This window comes from Sphaerodactylus townsendi, linkage group LG03, assembly GCF_021028975.2.
Source record: "Sphaerodactylus townsendi isolate TG3544 linkage group LG03, MPM_Stown_v2.3, whole genome shotgun sequence".
Taxonomy (NCBI): Eukaryota; Metazoa; Chordata; class Lepidosauria; order Squamata; family Sphaerodactylidae; genus Sphaerodactylus; species Sphaerodactylus townsendi.
Window position 1 is genome coordinate 157,815,814 of NC_059427.1, and position 22,373 is coordinate 157,838,186.

Here is a 22,373-nt window from a genome sequence, read left to right on the forward strand (position 1 = left end):
TACACTTTTCCAGCACGGAAGCCGGACTGGAAGGGATCGAAAGCCTGTGTGTCCTCCAGAAAGCCCTGAAGCTGCTCCAACACCACTCTCTCAATTACCTTCCCCAAGCAACGAAAGATTTGAAGCAGACCGGTAAGTGGCCGGATCTACTGGATCTAGCGATGGTCTTTTTTCAAGAGTGGAAGCGGGACCACTGCCTCCTTCAACCCACCCGGAAAGACTCCTTGCTCAAGGGAGCCATTGATGATTTTCAACAGGTGGGGTCGTAGCTCCCCCTGGCAAGCTTTAATAAGCCAGGAGGGGCACAGATCCAGAGGACAGGTAGTAGGTCTAACAGCAGCCAGAACCCTGTCAACATGGGCTTCGGAGAGCAGGGAAAACTGGGCCAAACAAGGGCCAGAAGACGGCAAGGGAGCCTCTAGTTCGCTAATTATAGTCAACGTGGCTGGAAGGTCTTGGCAGAGCGATGCGACTTTATCTGCAAAAAAGCTCATAAATGCCTCACAGCTGATCGCCAATTGAGAATTTGTAGAACCTCTAGATAATGAGGTCAAGGACTGAACCAAACGCCGGGCGAGAGCTAGCAGATGCGAGAGAAGAGGAGAAGAAAGCTCTCTTACAGCCTCGCCGATGCGCCATCTGATAGGCTTTCATAAACATCCTATAAGATGTTAAGCATTCAGCTCCTTCACGAGATTTCTTCCACACTGGCTCTACAACCGTCTGAGCTCCCGTTTCCATATGGCGTAGCTCTCCGGTATACCGCAGAGCTAGCCGAGAGCAGGCGCCAGAAGAAGAACGCCAAGGGGCAACGACACCGATGGCATCGGAAAGCCGGGCATTCCAGTCTTCCACTTGCTCATCAAGCGTGCCAGTGGACAGGGTCCCATAGAGCATTCAAGAAGCCAAGTGGATCCATAAGTCTCCAGCGGACATAAATCAGTCGAGCGCCTAGACAGGGGAGGCATGACAAGTCCATCCCGGACCTTCAGGGCATAATGGTGGGACCATGGCACTCCTATCCAATAGAGGATACGACCATATTGATTCCCGACAAGAAGACCAGGTCAAAAGCGATGTGACCAACCTCATGAGTGGGGCCAGAATTTATTAAGGAGAGGCCCAGCGTCGCCATGGATGACACTAGGTCCGCAGCCACCATACAAAGGGTGGTGTCGACATGGGCGTTGAAATCCCCAAGAGACAATAAGTCTGGGGAACCTCTCCAACACCCAGTCGACCCACCACCTCCAGCAGCCGCGGCAGACCCGTCCCCGATTAAGCTGGGCGACCCGGTACACACCAAGAGGGCGGCCAACCTCTCTGGAACCAACCACTCTAGGCCGACACACTCCATGCCTGTAATCTCCGGGACCGGGACCAGCCCTAAAGAGGGAATGGAATCGCACGGATGAACAGTGCCACGCCGCCGCCCACCTTTGACCCTGTGTTGCATTGACTGGTGGAGACACGCGAAGGCTGGTGGTGAGACCTCATTAAAGCGACTACAATACTCTCCTTCACACACCCAGGTTTCGGTGATGCAAGCCAGGTCCAGTCGCTGACTCCCTAGGAAATCGCGAAGCACTGTTGTTTTGTTGTTAATGGACCTGCCGTTGATTAGCACCAGAGACGAAGCGGGGGTGTCCCTGACCCCAGCTACCTTCGTGTCTTGGGATAGGTCGGAGGTCAGAAGACGAACGAGCATACCCATATCTCGTCCGTCTTCTCTCATAGGGCCACCGCCTACCGCTATACTTGCCCCGTCCCATTAAAACTGGGATCCCTAGCCCCAATGGCGCCCCCATATTTCCACGCTCTCTGTTTATCTAATGGCCTACTAAATAAATAACTAAATCTTTAAGGTGAGTCCAGACTTACTACTAACAACATCAATCAACTTAATACAATAAATAGGCTGGACACTCCACCTAATCAGACTAACTAACCTAGCTACCCACTAATTCCATAAATACTAAACAACTATCCCAACATTAGCCTTCTAATTATAACAATAACAGAAGTGGATGGAAGAGCAAGATCTACATTTCTCTTAAATATAGCAGCCCAGTACTCTCACTAGCGGGCTGCCATAGAAGTAACTACATGCAGGCACCTGCCTCCAGCTCCTAAATAGACAGCGGAAACTGCAGGATGCAACCAAGACTGGAGCCAGCAGAGGGCGTTGGTAGCTAACAATAGGGAATTTCTGATACCAGTCCCCTGCGCCCTCTGGTGGACAAAGTGGCAAAATGCGGGGCTCCCACCACCCGATAAGCCACTTGCGAGGATTCAGTCCTGTAAGGTCAATAAAACAGCTCCAGGCGAGGCGATGCAGCAACTGGGGACTTCTGCCACCAGCTAACCCAGTCGAGTTCAAAATAGTTTGTCTATTCCCCCCGCTGCTCTTCGGAGCCGCAGCCCACACGGCCCTCTCACTGCTGGCACGCCGAGCCCCAGAAGAGCCGCTGATATTTCTGTTGTACCAGCCTGTTCTCCCCGCTGTGCCTTGTGCTGGTCTGTTCCTTCTGCTGCACTCCGAGGCCACGGGCTGCACAGTCCTCTCACTACCGGCTCGCCAGGACCCAAAGGAGCAGCAGAAATCCCAGGCTGTTAATACTACCAGAGCTGTAGTCTCAGTCTCCGGGAAGGACGCCTCGTCGTTGTTGTCGTTGCCTCTATTATGGATTGTAGAGGCGCCTCGCCAAAGGTCCTGCCAGAAGCCTCCGGGGCCCCACCGGGGGTTGCAGGGACAGGACCGTTGTCCTCCACCCCAATTCTGAAACCCCCAGTTTGCAAATGTGAGGCCCCCCAGTGCTGCAGAAGGAGCCAAGATGGAACTCAAGGCCACGCAAAAGGCAATCCAACTAGGAGGCGAGAGACACGAAGCACAAGGTGTTAAGGAACACGGAGGAATCAGGTACCTCATACCGCTGTCTTCCTCTGTTGTTTCACTCGTTATTTTCCAGATGTCGCTTAGTTAATGAGTTCTACAATCATGTAGCTGTATAGCAAGGCAGATGAAAATCCCTTAAAGGCTAAAAACCTAACTAAAGCTGTTTCCGCATGGCCTCTATGCGCCCCCACGCCGGCAAGAATTCTGCCGGCGTGGGGGTGGAGGCCCGTTCGCACGCAAGCGTGCGAGCGGGCCCAGCAGAGGCCGCCGCAGGAGAGGCGGCTCCGCACGGAGCCGCCTCTTCCCCCTTCCCTCTCCCACTTACCTCGTCCCTGTCGTCGTCCTGCTGGCCTCCTAAGCCCCGCCCACGCTGCCCTCCGACCTCCAGGGGTCGGAGGACAGCGAGGGAGGGACTTAGGAGGCCAGCAGGACGACGACAGCGAGAGGTAAGTGGGAGAGGGAAGGGGAAACAGCGTGTTCCCGGCGGTGCTGTTCGCACCGCACCACCGGGAAGACGCTGTCCCCTCAAAAACAACCCTTTAAAGGGTTGTTTTTTAGGGCGGCCTGACGCCGCCCTGAGGGAGGGGAAGGGCAGCCAGGTCGGTGCTGCTGCGTTTCAGCAGCGCCGCCTGTGCGAACGGCGGCCTGGGGTCCACCCCCCCCCCCCCCCACCCCCCCCCCCCCCCACCCCCCCCCCCCCCCACCCCCCCCCCCCCCCACCCCCCCCCCCCCCCACCCCCCCCCCCCCCCAATGCAGACTTTCAGCAAGATGCTAGAAGGCCCTTAGCCTTCATATTGAATCTTACCCAAACTTCCTGGTGCAGCATAGTTATGCCTCAGTGTAACATTGCAAGCATTACATTTTTGGTGCACTCACACAAGATGCTGACTGGATCTGAGTACTAAAACGGGCTGAGCTAGGATGCTGGTCCTGGGACTCTTGGTTTGATTTCAGTGCTGTGGTGTAGAGTTCAGGACTGTGCTGTTACATAATGAATCCCCCAGGCAGGGACTAAGACATGTATTTATATCATATGGAACTTAGAACAGTTCTAGGGACCTATAAAAGTACTGTACAGCAAGTACATAAAGGACCAGCTTCATTAAAGCCATGCGAGAAAATCTATTTTTGTACAGCAGATCTGACATTCCGTTCATCATTGAAAGATCATGTCCATTTCTTTTAATTCTGTTGCAATTGTCATCCCCACAACTGAACTGGGCTGTTCATAAGAATGATTTACAAAGTGGGAGGGGGCAGCAAAACTGATCTAAGGAGACCAATGGACAATGACTCTCACATGGTGAAATTGGGGATCTTACAGCTCCACCACTACCTGCAGTAGCTTTGTGCAACAGCTGGCCCCCTTGTGACATTCCTCCTTCAGAGGAGGGAAGGCCTAGGAAAAGATATTCTAGACAACCTTGGAAGAACAACAGGTTTTATTTGAACACGACTAGGAAAAGTCTAGGGAAGAGTTCAGCAATAGCGAGCTGCAACTTTCTCCTAATTTTTGCAAGGTTTTTAAAGAGACATCAGAGAGGGAAAAGAATGACATCTCCCCAAGCATGTGACACCATCCCATCATCATTCTAGAAATTTCTACAAGCAGGCTGAGGGGGAAAACAGAAAGAGGCAGGGCGCTGTGGCTACAGGTCTTTGCCAAGCCTTTCAATCTCATCCAGGAAGAAGTCCAAGTCTGCTCTGGTGACTGCCGGGTTGGTGACCACCTGACGGAAAAAGTTGACACTGCTGCCATGCGGCTGGTAGCTCACCATCATGGAGCCTTTCTTCATCATCCGTTCTTTAATAGTAGGAGCCACCTAAACCAGGCAAAGCAGAAAGTCTATCTTAGAGCAGATTGAATTGGGGTGTTACAAAAACAAGTATTCCAATTTCCTTCAAAGGATCTCCAGGTTATCACCAAAAATGAATAATCCTCACTGCAAAGATTACCAGGATTGGCAGGGTCAGCTGGGCAACCTGAAGGAGATCAAGGGTGACCAGGCATGATGACATGTCCAAAAAAAACCCCTCCAGAAATGATGTCACATCTCCCTATGAGGTAAAACCATAGAGTTTCTAGTAATTCCTAGATAGGAGGGGCATCACTACCAAGCTTTCCCTGGAAGTGACGTCACATCATAGTTTGATTGTCATCTTTTATGTTATTTTTCTCCCGCCACTGCTCTGAGAGGAAGCAGGAAATGGTGGCTGGGGATAGGTCACCCCCATCGAAGGGATGGACAACCTTAACCAGGACCTGAACACGAGAACCCTTTCATCAGTCTACTGTTCCATGTCTTAATGGGCAAGCTTTAGCATTTACATTTTTTCAACCAGTGCAGTGCATGGCGCAGGATGCCCAATGCAAGGGCATGATACAGGATGGTCAATGTAGAGAAAGAAAGAATTGCACAAAAAATATTAAAGAGGTTCTATATGGGTTAGACTACACAGGATTCATTTCTGGAAGGGTCTCAAGTTCCTTGTCATTTGTGGGTTGAAATCTTGGGTTATGAAGACCTCATAACAGGGTCTGAGAAAGATACTTGCTTGAGACCTTGAAGAATAGCTACCATTTACGTCTCTCATTAGTTGTTCCCAAGAGTTTAGGAATATGCAGCCCCAGACTCTGCTACTGCCAAGTAGTATTTAGCCAATGGATTGCTCAGGCCTGATATAGGAACCAGAGTTCTGACCTTCTGGCTTTGCATGGTCAACCCAGCAAGGCACTCTGCCTGCTACATTTCCCGCTCAACCATCATCAAAAAGGAACCCAGTCCTTCCACATCTAGAACTAGAGGCTGGTGCTCAGCAGCACAAACCACAACAGAACTACCCTCTCTTAAATCCAATGAATGCAAGTTTGCTTAGCATTTCTCTGCACAGTCCCAACAGACCATAAGCACACAAAAATCCTTCATTGAACTTTTATGTAGGGAGTTTCTGTTGTGCTGTAACTCTAACATTGTCAACATGCTGTCTGGAGCTGCAGCAGAGGAAAGGAAGAAGCTGAAACAAGACTGTAATTGGGGGAAAAAAACCCTTTTTTATTCTGATAGTATTGAAGGACAGCACGTGTGTATTGGGGACCTCTTTAGTTTCACATTATGGAAACAGGTCAGAAGCCCGTGAATCTTTTACCTGTCCCATAGTTCTGCACTCACCTTCCCCAATCTGAGACTGTAATCAGTGGATCCCTCCTTACCCCGCAGGCTGGGAGGCACAAACCAAAAACATAGGTTGATAAACTCTGGCTAGACAAGGAAAAAAATAGGAAGGAATCATCCTAAAGAAAGCATTCTAGATAAGGATTCTTCCCCAGACACGATACCGAGTGATTTGGAACTTATGTCAACTGCATGTGAACAAACCCACAAAATCTACTTTGTGTATGTTTGAAATTCACCAAGTCCCATCTGGAAAGTAACTGATAATAACTTGGGGGAAAGCAAGTACGTTGGGGAAAATCATCCCCCCCCCCCCAAAAAAAAACCCCAATTAATTTCTAAAAGGTAAAGTGAAAGAGACTAGGGCTCAAATCTGAAGAAAAAGAGATTGGATTTATACCTCACCCCCCTTTCTCTCCTGTAAGGAGACTCAAAGGGGCTTACAAACTTTTTTCCTGTCTCTCCCCACAAGAGACACCTCATGAGGTAGGTGGGGCTGAGAGAGTCCTGAAAAACTGTGACTAGCCCAAGATTACCCAGCAGGAATGTAGGAGTAGGGAAGCAAATCTAGTTCACCAGGTAAGAGTCTGACGCTTACATGGAAAAGAGAGGAATCAAACCTGGTTCTCCAGATTAGAGTCCACCTGCTCTTAACCACTAGACCACACTGGAAGCTCCTCCTGTCAGTCTGGAAGAATCACTGCTGGATCCCACATCTGAAAGAACCCATACTCAGGTAGATTATGTGCTTTGCTCAGGGGGGAAAGGGGCTCTTGGCCAGGTGTGGTTCCGGACACTTCCAGTGAAAATGATATTGGATACCAGTACTGAAGAAGACCTTGACTTGGAGAATAGCTGCAATCTCACATATGCAGTCCTTGGCTACAATGGGGAAGGGCCATGGCTCAGTAGTAAACCCATCGCCAGAAATCTGCATAATCTCCAGTGACGGATCTGATAGTAGGAAATGTGAAAGGCCTCTGCCTGAGATTCTTGAGAACTGCCACCAGTCTGTGTACTGGTTCTGATGGACTAATAATCTGATTCAATGTAGGGCAATTTCTTCATATAAGTGAAAAGGCAGTCTTGGTTGTTCAGTGATCAAAGAACTCTGTACTCTGGTCACATTTAATGGTAGCCTTTTATTGCCATTTACATGCTTGATTACTGACTACAGATTCCAAGACTAAGCAGTGTCAAGCTCTGCAGTTCACCTACAGTTTACCTCTTGCACCAGTTGAAAACCTTCTCTCTTCTTAATCTCATCAGCCAGATATCTAGAAAAGAAAAGGAACAGAATGCCAGGGAATTGGGTTGAGCTACCACACCTTCTACCCATCAGTATTGAAACCAATGGAGATGTTGACTCCATCGACTAAGCTTTTGGTAAGGATTAGTTGGGATGTGAGACCTTCTCCCATTCCCTCAAGCCCCCAAATGCACACCTAGTATAGGCAAAAGCCCTATCCACTCTCTGCTCCAAGCCCCTGGTGCCATTTGCTTTCCACATCAACCACAGCTTGAGGCAGTCGACTTTCCTTCCACACTGGATGGTTTTGTCCCCCCGGTCATAAGACATGTCATAGAACTTGTCAGTCTGGAAGAGGTAGGTAGCTTTGGCGCAGTGGCACCTCTGCAGCAGCCCCTGCCAGAAAGAAAGAGGGGAGAGGGTTAAGACAGATGGAAATTGGACCATGTCAATTTGCAAAGCAAAAATCCGCTCTGAATCAACCAGTGAGCGTTTGACTGAAGGACAGCAATTCCACAGCTGTGAAAAAGTTGGTCTTTGGCACAGAATTCAACATCTTTTGAATCTTCACCTTTTTAAGATTCTAGGTCTTGAAAGTAGGTATACAATACTTGCAGCCAGACAGGATTTCCCTTCAGAGAGCGGGGCTTCAGTGACTCACATATCGCTTCCTCAATGATAAGGAAGGAAAGCAGAACTAACAATGCCAAACTGCTTCAGCTGCATATATAACAAAACTTGCAAAACTCACCTTTTTTTAATTAGAACTGTGTTTGAGTTACGGTTGCAGCACAGAACTGACATATTCACAGACACACACAACACACACAGCACAATCCTATGCAGCTATACCCTTCTAAACCCATTGAAAGACTGCCCCGTTAAAGTCCTAATCTTTACTTTGATGCTGAGGTTGAAGAAGATGGCCTTTCACCTCTGGCAAAGTGCAGGATACAGACAGGGACAGTCCAAAACATTCACAAGCAAGCTCAGGCTGACTTCCTGTGAAACACGGAACACTTACAGAGCTGTCTTTGAGCAGGAGGGCAGAACACTGCAGCCCAGTCATGAGCATCTTATGCGGGTTCCAAGCCACAGAGTCAGCCCTGAATGAGAAAAAAGAAACAAAACAGAAGACGACATCCAGTACTTATTTACAGAAATAAAGAGCCACGCTGGTGTCTTAAAGTGCATGAAAAAGCAGCATAATGGAAGGATGAGGATGAGGTAGGACAAAGAAAAGACTACTATTCTGAGTAAAAAGGGCTTCGCTAGAAGGCTGATTATTCCAAATGTGTGCAGATAACTTTAGTTCCCTGCCTTTTTTTTTTTTTACCAATACAGTGGAACCTCGGTTTTCATTGCCTTCGGTTTTCATCGGTTTCGGTTTTCATCGATTTTTTCAGTGAAAAAATTGTCTCAGTTTTCATCGATTTGCCTCAGTTTTCATCGATCTTGTAAAGGATTCAATGGTGTTGATGGTGAAGTAACCTTGAGTGCATTCCATCGTTCGGCTGGCGGGGCCGTATTTTACCGGGCGGAGACTTTATCTTGGCGCTGAGATTAGCTATTGACCCGTCTCTTACGGGAAGGCGGAAGGGGGATGGGGTGAATGGTGTTATAACCTGTGCCTATGGAAGTGCCATTCCCACCGCGTACTTGAGCTTTCTAAGATGTCTTAATAAATGGACTTTTAATTCCAAAAGCCTTTATTTCGCTCTTTCTATGGAATCTCTTGACATTGTGGCATGGTGAATCCTAATTCATCTATATTCCTGCGCAGTGGAATCTCGTCTTATGGAGCGGGAGAGGTTGAATGTTACTGGCGGAAGGTGCGGTAGCCCCCAAAGAGGTCTTCAATCTTTCCCCTTCTGGATCTGGAGGAACCGGCAGGGAACGGCTCGCTGGTGTGGTTTCTTTCCGCCCTCAGATTAGCACGAAGTCTTCCTTTACTCCGCTGGAATCCAGGGACGGCGGATCTACTTCCACCAGCGGGGACTTCCATGAGTCGCTTGGGCGCTTGCCCATGGATCGAAGCCGTGGATCGGATTCTACCCGCTGCGGTGGATTACAAAACCCCGATGCAACTCGTCATGGAGGAGAGACGGGTTTGACCACCTTCATGCGGCAACCCAGGAATCCATTGAACGCTCTGACTCTCGATTTTGGTGATGTTCAAGGAACCATCGCGGGTATTGCAGCACTGGGGCCCGGCCCAAAGGACACCGACTAAACCTGGAATTAGAGGTATCCGCATCGGCTCTTAATCGACTTTTAACCGGCCAGCCGCATCACACCTGAGGTGTTCGGGAGCCACCGTGGCTGCCGGCGGCTACGGTGTTCCGATGTTCGCTTCCAGACGCATCTTAAGAGTCCGGCGAAAGCCTGCATTCCTGTGCCGACGGCTTCTCCCATCGAGAGGACTGATGAGGAAGTGGGCTTACCGCGAGATGCCCAAGCTGCATGGAACCGAACGCCAGCTATGGGAGGAGGAACGGCACAGTTGCAGCAAGAGCGCCGGAAACCCGTAGGTAATCGTCAGCAACGCAAAGAAGTCCAGCTCAGTTGGACCGTACAAAGACGCCCAATCCATATTATTTCAGAATCTGTCAGTCCATGAGTCCTGGAACATTCAGACTGGATTTACAACGGTAACGCCGAAGCTGCCTGCGGCCTGGGCGACGAAAGTGAGCTCACTGAAGCCCTTTAAACGACCTAACTGGCTAAATTGAACGAAAAGCTGCTTTGCATGCCATCTTCAGGATGCATTGACTCTAAGGAGAGGGATCTGGCTGCATTGGAGAGGGAACTAAGGAGGCAGCAGACCAGGAAGCCCTGCCGGAGTCTATGCTGTTACTGATCATGCCGGTGCCAGGGGCCACGCATCTGTCCTACACCCAAACGCCAGCTGCACCGCCAGCCTCGATTCTGGCCTCCTCAGACAACAGAGCTGCCGCCCAACCTGCTCAACCCGCTGCGAACCACCTCAGCAGGCTTTAAGAGTTTCAGCCGAACGCCACTATCGGCCCCTCATACGGCCTCGCTTGATGGTAACCGCTTCCAAACTTCCCACGCACTTTGCAATTCAATGCCCACTTGGAAGACTATGATGATTTATACCGGTCTGAGCTGCCGAAAATACGGGACATCGGGCTCAGTCCTGGATGGGGCAGCAGCCTACTGGTTCGCGGACTCTTTGATTTGCAGGATGAGGACTTCCTCGACAGTGCCCGCATTCCTCCAAGCCTTAAGAGCTGCCAAGATCCAGGCGCCGAATGAAGCTATCCGCGACCATCAAACCATCCAGCAAGGCAACCGCCCGCTTGCAGAATTTTGCGTCTTCGTGAATTTCAGGCGGCGGTTGCTCGACTTCTCCTGAGGGCCTGAACGCATGAAATGCGAATACTTCTCGGATGCTGTGGACGGGCAAGCTACGGAAACGGTGTTTTAATTCGGGTCTTCGTGACTATTGCAGACGGGATCCAGTTGTGGGTCCCGGCATGCCTGCTTAAATATTGCCAAGGAGGCCGCCCACGCCTAAAACCACTACTGTGTCCACTCAAGTCAAGCCTTAGCCGCCTTACCGGAAACTGGTCATCTTCTGAACGCCGCCGCCGCACTGGGATTGTGTCTTTACTTCGCGGAGGGCCAGGTCATCTAGCCGCCAACTGGGTCCCAAGAAACAAAACCAACCGCTTCCAGCTCCGCCGCGACTCCGCCTGCCAAACCACCACGCAGGTCAGGGCCCCACAGGCTCGCCTAAAAGCGGTTACCGGTTACACTCCAGAGGAGGGGAAGCAGCTGGTTGCCTTCACGCCCCATGGACATGGGCCCGGACTCCTGACGCTGTGAGTGAAGGCTGCAGCGCCCCATTACTGTTCAAGCATTTCTGGCCAACCCCGCTAAACACACTCGCATTATAGCCTCGCCCTTAGATTCCGCTGCTCCCACTGCTTAACACGCGCCCCAGGTGGCAGAGAGGAGCGGTAACTGACCTAATTCCCTTGGCTAAGCCCATACTATTCACTCAAATGGACGGGCAGCCCCTCGAACGAAGGACCGCCCAGTACAAAACACAGCCGTTCTCTCCACCATTGGGAGAAAATTAGTTTTATTTTACGCCAGTGGCCAAACACTCCATAGTTTTGGGCATGCCTTGTTATTGTTACATGGAACCAAAGTTCATTTGAAAGAACGGATCCTTGTAGAATTCATCACTGACCCTCCTGCGAACACACATGAATTGGGGAGAAACTCCAACGCCTTCCTGACACACCCTCCCCTGGCTTCCTCAGTGATTGCTCCCGATCTATTGGCATCCCACCTGCATATCACGATCTAGCCACAGAGTTTTTTCAGGAGCAGGAATGCGGTCAGTTGCCACCCCACAGAGACATCACTGGATCGTAAAATTGTCATACAACCAGGGGCACAACTACCCAAAGGTAGAATTCCACCGTGATGAGTCCCAATGAGGAGAAGGAACTGCCTTCTTGGACAAGAACCTTGCTCGCTGGTTCATAATGAGGGCTACCAAAACACACACACGCTGCTCCCCGCTTTGTTTGTCAAAAGAAAAGATGGGTCTTTACGGCTTGCACAGATTATCGAGGTTCACGCGTCTCCCTGTCCAATAAATATCCTTTGCCTTTTGATCAAGGACCTTTTAGATGCACTGGCAAAGGACGATTTTACTAAATTGGACTTATGAGAAGCTTAATACAGAGTCAGAATTGCTGAAGGAACACCGACTGCGCTTAACACAAAGTTTGGACAGTTTGAATATTTAATAATGCTATTCGGGTTAAGTGGGGCCCCCGAGCGATGGCCCTTATCAACGGAGTTCTCCATCTTTTGCTGTACGTGGGAGTTGTTGTATACTTAGATGACGCTTTAATTTACTCACAAAACCATAGGAATAGCGAAATATTGGTTCGAGAGGTATTGAAACGCTTGCTTGACAACTCTCTTTGCCAAACTTCCGCCCAAATGCTGTTTTCATCAGACCACCATTGACTATTTGGGTTACTGGATCTCAGCCTCGTGGGCTTAAAAAAATGGATCCTGGCAAAATTGACGCGAGTCCTCCAATGGCTCACCCCCACCAACCGCAAAGAACTCCAGTCGCTTCTGGTTTTGCTAATTTCTATCGCGACTTTACATACCCCAATTCGCTGAACTGACTCTCTCCCTCTCACAGACCTCTTACGACCAGGTAAGATCCACTGTCCGCCCGGGCCCCTTTCCTGGTCTGAGGAATGTCAAACAGCCTTCAACTATTAAAATCTGGCGCTACCACCAACCTATCCTAAAGCACCCTGACCCAGATCTCCGCTTGTGGTTCACGTGGATGCCTCGACAAAGCACTTGGGGCAGCCCTCCTGTTGCAGAAAAAAATAAAGATGGTAGGCTGGTTCCGCGGTGCTTATTTGTCTAAAAATTCTCTGGTGCCGAACTCAACTGGACTGTGGGAGACAAAGAGATCATGCCATCAAAGTAGCACTTCCACTCTGGCTTTCACTCGGCTGAGGGGGGCCAAGGCACCCCCCTTTCAAGTTTGGACGATCATAAAACCTGGCAGCTCTTTTCCCACCCCCCAAGATGTTCCAAAACAACTTCTTGCTAATGATTTCTCGCTTCTCTTTACAGTCCATTTTTCCCCAGGAACCAACAAACTGGCTGACGCCATTCGGGAGGGGGTGGAGCTGCCTTACGCAGACATTCCACGACTGTTCTTTCCCTCCCAGCTAGTTGGCTGTCACCCGACCTCAAACGCCCACTTCTCCTCCACCCCCATTCCCAGTCTCGTCTTTCCTGCGGGAACTGGAGTGAGGCGGCTGCACGAGCCTCCAGCGCCGGGCTGAGACTCCCAATTGGCGCTTGGAGAATCGAGCTTACGGAGGGGAATGTTGGTAATGCATCTCAGCAGGTTCTGAAGCTTGCCACGCATGCCCGCTCGCTGACATTTTGGCTTTTGGAAAACTCTTGCATCTAGCCCGGCCGCAGTTCTGTGGCGCCGCACGCAAAGACATTGAGGCATACATTAAAGGCTGCTCGGTGTGCAGAAGCCAAAACCATCCCGGGAAAGCCCCATGGACTATTGAAACCTCTCCCGGTGGCCTTCCTTGGGAAGTCATCATCTCCATGGATTTTATTACAGATTTGCCCAAAGTCATGGCAACACGGTTTTATGGGTGGTGGTAGACTTATTTCAAGCTTCCATTTTATTCCATGTGCTTCCATCCCTCGCCTCCTAAGTTGCACGCTGTTTATTCAACATGTTTACCGCCTCCATTCCGCCTTCGTTAGCGGTGGTCTCCCACCGCCGCCCCCAATTCATCTCTAAAGTTCTGGAAAGTTTTGGGGTTGTTGGGGTCGCCGGTCAGTCAGCCTCTTACCAATGCCTTCAAAGTGACGGCGGTGACTTGGAGAGAACTAACAGAACCCTAGAGCAGTATTTACGCGTTACACCAACTACCACCAAGACAATTGGTGCGAAGACTCATGGCGGAGCACGCTTTACAACAATGCGTTCATAGTAGTACAAGAAAACCCCTTTGAAATTGTGTCTGGTCGCTTCCTTTCCCGCTGCTGTTACAACTACCTCAAGAGCAGCTTTGGACCCCCCAGAATTTCAACAATGGATTTCTATATCCCTAGCTTCTAGGATGGAAGCTGTCCAGACTGCCTTTACAACAAGCAAAGGACTCCTCCCAAAAAAACTGCAAGCGGATAAACACTCAGATTTTCCTCTGGGCGTAGGCTCCTGGGTGTATTTATCTACAAAAATCTCAGAGACGCATAAATATCTAAACTTGGCAAGAGATTTGTGGGACCTTTTCAGATTACTAAAGTGATTAATGATGTCACTGCCCCGCCAGATTTGCCTTAACTCTCTTTAGTAAGTAACATCCATCCTGTCTCTCTCCATTCCAGCTTGCTCAAGGAGGCTCCCGCCCGATGCCTGGCACTAATTCGCCGGAGAGGCCCCCAATCGACTGCCATTGATGGCCACAAGCACTACTTAAATTGACGCTTATCCTGGACTTCTCGCTTTAATCGCAAACGCTTGCAATATTTAGTCTCTTGGGTGGGATATTCCTCTGGGTATAATCAATGGGTTTATTCCGAAAATATTGAAGCCCCCACCCTTATTTCTGCTTTCCAATCACTTCTTCCTCAAGATAAAACCTGGGGAAGGGTCTTCTTTAGGGGAGGCAGAGTGTAAGATTCAATGGTGTTGATGGTGAAGTAACCTTGAGTGCATTCCACAGCCCGGGCGATGGGCCATATGCATCGGGCGAGACTCTTTATCTTTGCGCTGGAGATGAAGACTGGCTCCCATGGGAAGCAGGAAGGGGGGATGGGGTGAATGGTGTTATAACCTGTGCTTCTGGCGGGAAGTGCCATTCCTGCCACTGCGTGTACTTGAGCTTTCTAAGATGTCTTAATAAATGGACTTTTACTCCCAAAAGCCTTTTATTTCTGCTTCTATGGAATTCCTTACAGATCTGCAGTAAGGTGCAGGGGTTTGTGGAGAAAAATCACCCCAGACAAAGCTGTTGCAGGCCGTGTCTGCAACTTGTTTAATGATAATGTCTTGCCCCATTTCAGACAAATCTTAAAGAGGCGTCAGAAACAGACCTCTTGGGATAGCTTTCTGGTGAGACCTTGGTCCACTGGCTCTGAAGCTGGTCTTAGTGTTATTGTTTGTTACTGTTTTCAGCATTAAACGCTATGTTTATTCCCCAAAAAATGTGGTTTGGGTATGTTTTTTGGAGTGCCTAGAACGGATTAATTGGATTTATATTGATTCCTATAGAAAAGTTTGCCTTGGTTTTCATCGGTTTCGGTTTTCATCGATTTTTTTTGGACGGATTACCAACGAAAACCGAGGTTCCACTGTACATGAAATAACATCAATAACCCTCCTCAAGGACTAGTAACTGTCCAGTAATTACATTACAAAAACCAAATCCTGTCCACAGGTTTACGATTTCATGAATTTGGTAACTGTTGATATTCTCTTGCGTATCTCCAGGCTTCCAGCTGAGATTGTCAATATGTGGTTGTATTAGAGTGGATCCCAGGGAATTCTAGATAACAGAACCTTGGGAAGAGAAAGGTGAAAGGATGTTGTGCCACTACTTCTAGGTGATCACCTGGAAGTTATATAACAGCTTGTAGAACAGTATGGACATTGGGGGAAATTCTTAGAGTATTTCTGTTCCCTCACCCCATATTTCCCCCCTGCTGCTCAGCAAATTGAGCACTGGTGATCAAGGGCAGGAGTTTGCCTGATGTGGGCAGGCAAGTGGTTAGCCTAACGTGGGTTTGTTGACATTCATTATAATGGTATAAACAACTCAAATAGGTCATCTAGTTCACCACTGCCAACATTAAGAGGCAGTGGTTGTTCAACACATACTTACCATCCCCAGTATAACAGATAACTGTACTTGAATTTACTACAGAGTTGAGTGGGGACTCCGCTAGAAGAATCCCAATCTCTCACTCTCTGCACTGCCTTGGCAGCTTCCCCAAAGCAAACTGTCTTGTGGTGCTGCAGCACTGCCAGTAAACGTAGCCAGAGGGCGGTATTGCATCTACCAACTCAGCAGGGATCAGGTGACATAAAGGACCAAGAAGATTCCATTCGCAGGTGTCAAACTCGCGGCCCTCCAGATGTTAATGAACTACAATTCCCATCAGCCCTTGCCAGTATAGCCATGTTGGGAGGGACTGATGGGAATTGTAGATCATGAACATCTGGAGGGCTGCGAGTTTGACACCCCATAAAGCAGTTGATCCTAGGCTGGCCCCGGCCTCAGATGTATGTCAAGACAGTTGGACTGCCTATTCATGCTTCCCTCCAAGCCATCAGTGCTAACAGCATTTCACTGCTGACAAGGAACACTGACTACCTGTTAATCCCATCCAGTAGGTGCCGGTGTTTCCGGGACAGGAGGGCACTGCCACCCCACGCAGCCTACAGAGAGGGGGGAAAAAGGCATATCAGCCCATTGGGTCTAAAGCCTGCAGAGGAGACATCTGTGTCACCAGAAATCCTCACATGAAAAATAGATGAACATTCACATAATTCTGAAATGATTCCAGAGGCAGTCTACCAGCCCTGGAACAGGGAACATCACTTATGTTGGTAATATCTCTGGTAAGAGATACCTTAGCATTACAAGCAGAGTGAACTGAGGCAAAGACCAGCAGAGCATCACCAGGCATGCATGTGTTTGCTGGCACAAAGAAAAGTTGGAGTCCTTTCTGGTTTTTAAACTAATAAGAGTATTTATTAGTGAACTCCATTCAGGATAGAAAAGTGGAGATACAGGTTCTCTAATCTATCTGGCTATATGGTGATGGATGCAGCTTGCATCTCTCTGCACACATGGTGCAAGACGGAGAGGTAAGGGGAAAGTGGTGTGGAGAGAAGGAGGAAGAAGCAGGAAGGAAGGAAGTCCCTGAGAGTAGCAATCTCACACATCAAAGGGATAGTGTCAGCATGATAGAGAAAAGGTGTCAGTGTCTTGACCCTCTCAAGGTATCTGACTTACTGGTAACTCCCCCCCCCCACCCTTTTGAGGCAGGAAACAGCATACAGTCCTTAATTTGCACCAACTTATTTGTGTATATGATGTCACAAAAAAGTGCTGATATTGTGCAAAATTAATTGATTGATTATGGATAAAAATCATCATCACGCACCCACTTTCCTATGACAACTCAGGACCTTTAATAGGTATGAGAAAGATAGGTGTGTGCTTTACCTGTATAACCAACAGGACCAGTGGTAGGAGTCAATTTAACAACCGGTTCCAAAAGGACTCAGTGGTGGGAAGAAGGTGAAGAAGAAGGAAGAGGAGGAGTTTGGATTTATACCCTACCTTTATCTCCTGTAAGCAGACTCAAGGTGGCCTACAAGCTCCTTTCCCTTCCTCTTCCCACAACAGAACCTTGTGAGGTAGGCGAGGCTAAGAGAGCTCCAAAGAATTGTGACTAGGCCAAGGTCACCCAGCAAGACTGTAGGAGTGCGGAAACACATCTGGTTCACCAGAGAAGCCTCTGCCACTTGTTGGAAGAGAAGGACTTTACATTGTTTCCTGCCTCAACCTACAGAGGGGGTTTTACTAGATAGCCAGTGGCTAGATAGGGACCTAGGGATTTACTCCTTTACTCTATCATGATGGTTCTATCCCTTTGATGTTAGACTGATACTCTCAGGGACTTCCTTCCTTCCGCCTTCTTCTCAAGACTTCTCCATCTTACTTTTACCATGCCTAGAGGGTGGATGGGTGCTCCGTGCATCCATCACCATCCAGCTAGATTAAGATAGATTAGTGAACCTATCTACCTACCTTTCTATCCAGAATGGAGTTCACTAATAAATACTCTTCTTATTAGATTAGAAACTACAACTGACTCCGACTTTCTTTTGTCTAGCTTGCACGCACATGGGATCCTCCCACGCACGCACACGAGGTAAGGCTTCTGCTGTGCTCTCACCTCCCGTGCACTCTGATTATCAGGAACAGGAACAGGAATAATCTCCACTACCAGGAGATATTGTTCCAACACCACTCAGGTCGAGGAGTAGGGAATTAAACCCGGTTCTCCAGATTAGAATCCACCTGTTCTTAACCACTACACCACGCTGGCTCCTACAAACTTCAGTGTTATTTATTTGCTAATGAGAATTGGTCATTGCACCTGATCTAGGAGGAAAAGTTATATCGGAGCACCAAGAGATTGCCCGCTATTAGCAGATACCTGGGAACCCTACTAATGATTAGTAAAGACTGATTCTTTCCTTTGCAGTTTATGTTGGTTTCAAATATCTCAGGGGTACAAAGTTTAGGGTGATGTGTAACACTTATTTCCTGCCACCATAACTATGGATTTGTTTGGTGACAAGATGAATTTGGCTTGAGGTAGTGAGTATACCTCAAACGTAGTTTGTGTATATTTTATTATACAGTGACAAAAAACAAAACATTTTCAACAGACTTGCAAAACTGCTTCTGGGAATGGAAAGGTATTAATGACACAACTAGCCAATCAACTTCCTGCAAAGCCAGCTTCTGCTACAAACTTCATTAAACCCTTCTTTCCACAGCCCAACACTACAAAGCATGAAGTCCCTTCCAAACTGGTCCAGCTGCTCTATAAATATTACAAGCTTCTTCCTTTTACCTTTCTTGAGGACTCTGTTGTGACTCTGGCCAAAAAGGAAGAGCTCATGAGGTCTCCATCACCCCCCCCCCCCCCAAAAAAAAATATTATCTGGCTGATGAACATTGGCACAATGTTTGGTTAAAATCAATGAACACTGCCTGGGATCTAAAAAGTAGACCTTCAACAGAGTTCCACTTATGCATAATCAAAGGAGCCAATTTCCCCTTCTGGCTGCCCCATTTCACACTGCCACATCAAGAGGGGATGCATATTTGCAAAAAGAGGACTTGCAAAATCCTGGTGCATGCTACCTGCAGCTTAATGTGGCAGAAGTTGTCAATCTGTCCCAGCTTCCTTGTCTGGAAGCACCTAGGCCTCTTCCACCCTTCCCAAGATATGCAGGGCATTCCTTAGTGTACTTACATCTACATGCAGCCAGACCTTCTGCCTGGAGCATACTTCTGCTACCTCAGCCAAAGGATCAAAAGCCCCCAATACGGTAGTGCCACAGGTGGCGTTGACAAAGAAGGGCACTGCCCTCTGCAGGGGGAAAAAACAGCTATCAGAAACAAGGGTGGGGAGATGGTATTTTGAGGGACAAGACCACTGCTGACCCTCCTCTGCCCTGGAAATATTTAGCAAAAGAGATAAAGCTTATGTGACACCATCAAGTTCCTTACCTCTTACAAGTAGTAACCAGTGACAACAGTGAAGGAGGCTTCCTTTAGTTTAACAATCTGATGACCCAGCCGTCTTAGACTGAACCATTCTCACAAATGCTCTATTTCCATTCTTGCCTAAAGTCTACTGCAGCTAGCAATTTAGCCATAATTAAAGTAATACGAGGATCAGGAAGCAGGGAAGGCATAGAAAGAAGGGAAACCTTGGAAACTACACCCGCTGTATCCACATATCTCTCAAATGGGCCATCAACACACAATCAAATCACATATGGGATAAAATTTCAGTCACCCCAGATCTACATGCACATAATCCATGTGAGTGAGGAGCTTATTAGAACCTACCCACCAAAACAGCAGAGACGAAAACATTAAATCTAGCCAAAAGAAAAGCCCTCCTATTTGGGTAAGACACTTGAAAATAAGATGGCAGCGTTGGAGTGAGCAACTCCGCATGCCTGGACACTGGGGGAAGGGGGAAGTAGAGCCTCTAAGTGTGTATATGTGTTACCTACATGGATGGGATATCTTTCTCTTCATCTAAACCTTAAAGCTGCCCTCTTATTCCTCCTATCTCTCCTTATTCATTATTTGTGAAAAGGTTACCTAAAGCCGGGTGCCTTACAAGTAGTGTACCAAAACCTGGGCTCTTTATCTAGATACTCTCAAACAGCTGAGATTTTAAAATTTTATTAAAAAGAAGGAAAAAAGAAATGATCAGTTCTCTCTCAGCTCTAGACATATCAAAGTATAAGAGCAATACAAGGCTATTCAGCCTAAGGCAGAAGAACAACCATGAGAAAATCTCTTCATCTAAAATGGTGTCAGGGGTTTTATAGAATTGGCTCATCTAGACCATTTGACCAGTAATTAATCAACTGGGTGTCGAATAGTCGTATCTTCTAGATGATGGAGGAGGTGACCCCCACCACAACTATACTCTTGGCAATTAAGCCCTATCTGTCCGGTTTAGAATGTGGCCTTGTAAAAGACAATTCCATTATCTAAAGAATAACATAACTTAAACTAAACACAAACGAGGCCAAATAGTTGCATTGTGAACAACCTAGCAAAACCAAATGGTTGCCTCATAAAAGCCCCAACATACAAGATAAATTGATCTCTAAGTAAATTTAAAGGAATATATACACTTTCTCCACATTGTTCTCCATACCCTCCAGATGGCTTTTCATCAAGTCACACAAATCTACATGTTTCTCCCACAGAAACTAGGGATGGGCAAAAAAAATATATTTCGATATCTTTCAGGTTTGGGTATATCGCATCTGGAAATTTTCAAAAAATAAATGTGAAAAAAAAGCCAAAATTCCATATCAGCTTTTGGGGGGTTTTCCAAAAAAATGTTGGGTTATTAAACCCAAACTCGAAAAATACACCTACCTCCAGATTACACATGGGTCTGAAAGACAGCAGTGTTGGAGTGAGCAACTCCGCATGCCTGGACACTGGGGGAAGGGGGCGCTAGAGCCTCTAAGTGTGTATATGTGTTACCTACTTGGATGGGATGTCCCTCTCTTCGTCTAAACCTTGGCGCTTTGACTGTGGGGTTGGCCTGGCTGGGTCCAGCCTTAAACTTCTGTCTCTACCTCCAAACGGCACGTGACCTTCAGAAGTACAGCCAACAATATAAAGCTGGACCTGGTCAGGTCCAGCCCACAGTGTAACATTGGGCTCAGCCTTGCCAGGTCCAGCTTTACACTGTGAGTTCAGAGGCAAAGCCCACAGTTTAAAGCCAGGCCTGGCTAGCGTTGAATTGTGGACTCCGCCTGGTGGGATCTAGTGTTGAACTGTGTGACTTTGGAGATGGGGCCCGCAACTGAACATGGGACCAGGTAAGTTAGGAAGGAGAGGTTTTCTTTTCTTCTTCTTTTTAAGGTGGGGGGTGAATGGGCCTGAAAAATGCCCCCAAAATTGCATTTCTCTGGATCCAATTTTTCGAATTCCTTTTTTGCCACCTTTTGGAAGGGGGGTGGGGATGGAAAAAGCAAAAATACCAACAAGGAGTATTTTTTCTGGTTCGAGTTTACCAAATGCCCATCCCTAGTAGAAACAATGCCTCATACTTCCATACACATGATGCCAGATTTAGCTGCCCATTTGTGATAGAGAAAGTAATCTTCAAGGGAGGGCGGTATACAAAACTAATAAAAAATAATCATCATCATCATCTTTAGATTAGGCTTCTCTCTTGACTGCTATCTGAATGCAAACAGAATGTATTGGAATAGATGTAAGTTTTACTTTTTGCAATATACTTCTTGGGAGACTTATTTACTGCACTCAGTATCACACCTCTATGACTGGACAAACTCTGATATATATAGGGAGGATAAGAGGGGAATCAATACCAAAAGACAGTATAAAACATTAGAGCATATATGTGCTCTCCCAAGAGCTAACTGATGGTCCAATGTCTCCAATGTTCTATCTAAGAATCATCTAGCAGCTAATAGAATATGGACAGCGATTTAATTAACGTTCTGGAGACAGCATCCATGCAGAGATTTTTCTCCTTGGCTTCCAACCAGGAGCAATTTTTTGAAGAAGCACCAACACAACAGCATGCTCAAACCACCTTGCTTCCAGGTCTCTCCTCCTTTCTGTTCCAATCTTTACCAAGCCTGATTTGCTGTGATCTTTTGGAGGACATGGGAGGCTAGAACACAGCTGAAGAATATTAGCACACCATATGGACAGGAAAGGTCACATTTTCAATAATACCACCCATCTCAGCATTTTCCTTTCAATAGTCCCTGATGGCTGCCATTTTTCCTGGTGGGAAACAAGAGAGCTTTACAAAATGCTACAGCAATTATTGATACTTCGTTATCAAAACATCCCCTGGGGGGCACAATAGCTAAAAATGTAAGGAAAGCATCAGCTGACAAAGGAAACTGCAGAAAACTGCCGAGTGGATGTCCCATTGCCAGCATACGTAAATGCCTCAGCCCTCTCAGAACTGATGAACACAAGATCCTCCCTATGTAAAGTCAAAGTCACCTCACATATTTAGTTCAGTGAACATTATGGGGGACTGAGGGTTGGCTGCGTAGTGAAAGGTGAAATGGAGCTTTCAATTCCATCTGTAAGAATTTACCTCAGATTTGGCCCGATTGATTTGCTTCTCCAGATCAGCTGGGATCATTTTCCCCCTGCAGAAGAAATG

At 47.7% G+C, this 22,373-nt stretch overlaps 2 protein-coding genes across 9 annotated transcripts in view; one reads left to right on the forward strand and one right to left on the reverse strand.

Moving 5' to 3' along the window:
* The window catches only part of LOC125429607, a 33,843-nt gene extending 19,238 nt beyond the window's left edge, over positions 1-14,605 (forward strand). The window contains exon 4 of the transcript XR_007244013.1: positions 14,543-14,605. The gene's annotated coding sequence lies outside the window, so the exon portion shown is untranslated. The remainder of the gene's footprint in view (positions 1-14,542) is intronic.
* The window catches only part of CSAD (cysteine sulfinic acid decarboxylase), a 35,799-nt gene continuing 17,750 nt past the window's right edge, over positions 4,325-22,373 (reverse strand). For 5 of the 8 annotated variants that reach the window (XM_048490865.1, XM_048490861.1, XM_048490863.1 and 2 more), the window contains exons 8-15: positions 22,305-22,359; positions 18,930-19,046; positions 16,244-16,308; positions 8,344-8,425; positions 7,516-7,715; positions 7,296-7,347; positions 6,068-6,157; positions 4,325-4,720 (exon numbers count right to left, since the gene is read on the reverse strand). In XM_048490865.1, the coding sequence (XP_048346822.1) occupies positions 4,547-4,720; positions 6,068-6,157; positions 7,296-7,347; positions 7,516-7,715; positions 8,344-8,425; positions 16,244-16,308; positions 18,930-19,046; positions 22,305-22,359 (835 nt within the window). In that variant the 3' untranslated portion in view covers positions 4,325-4,546. The remainder of the gene's footprint in view (positions 4,721-6,067; positions 6,158-7,295; positions 7,348-7,515; positions 7,716-8,343; positions 8,426-16,243; positions 16,309-18,929; positions 19,047-22,304; positions 22,360-22,373) is intronic. The other 3 variants (XM_048490868.1, XM_048490869.1, XM_048490866.1) reach the window with 3 other exon arrangements.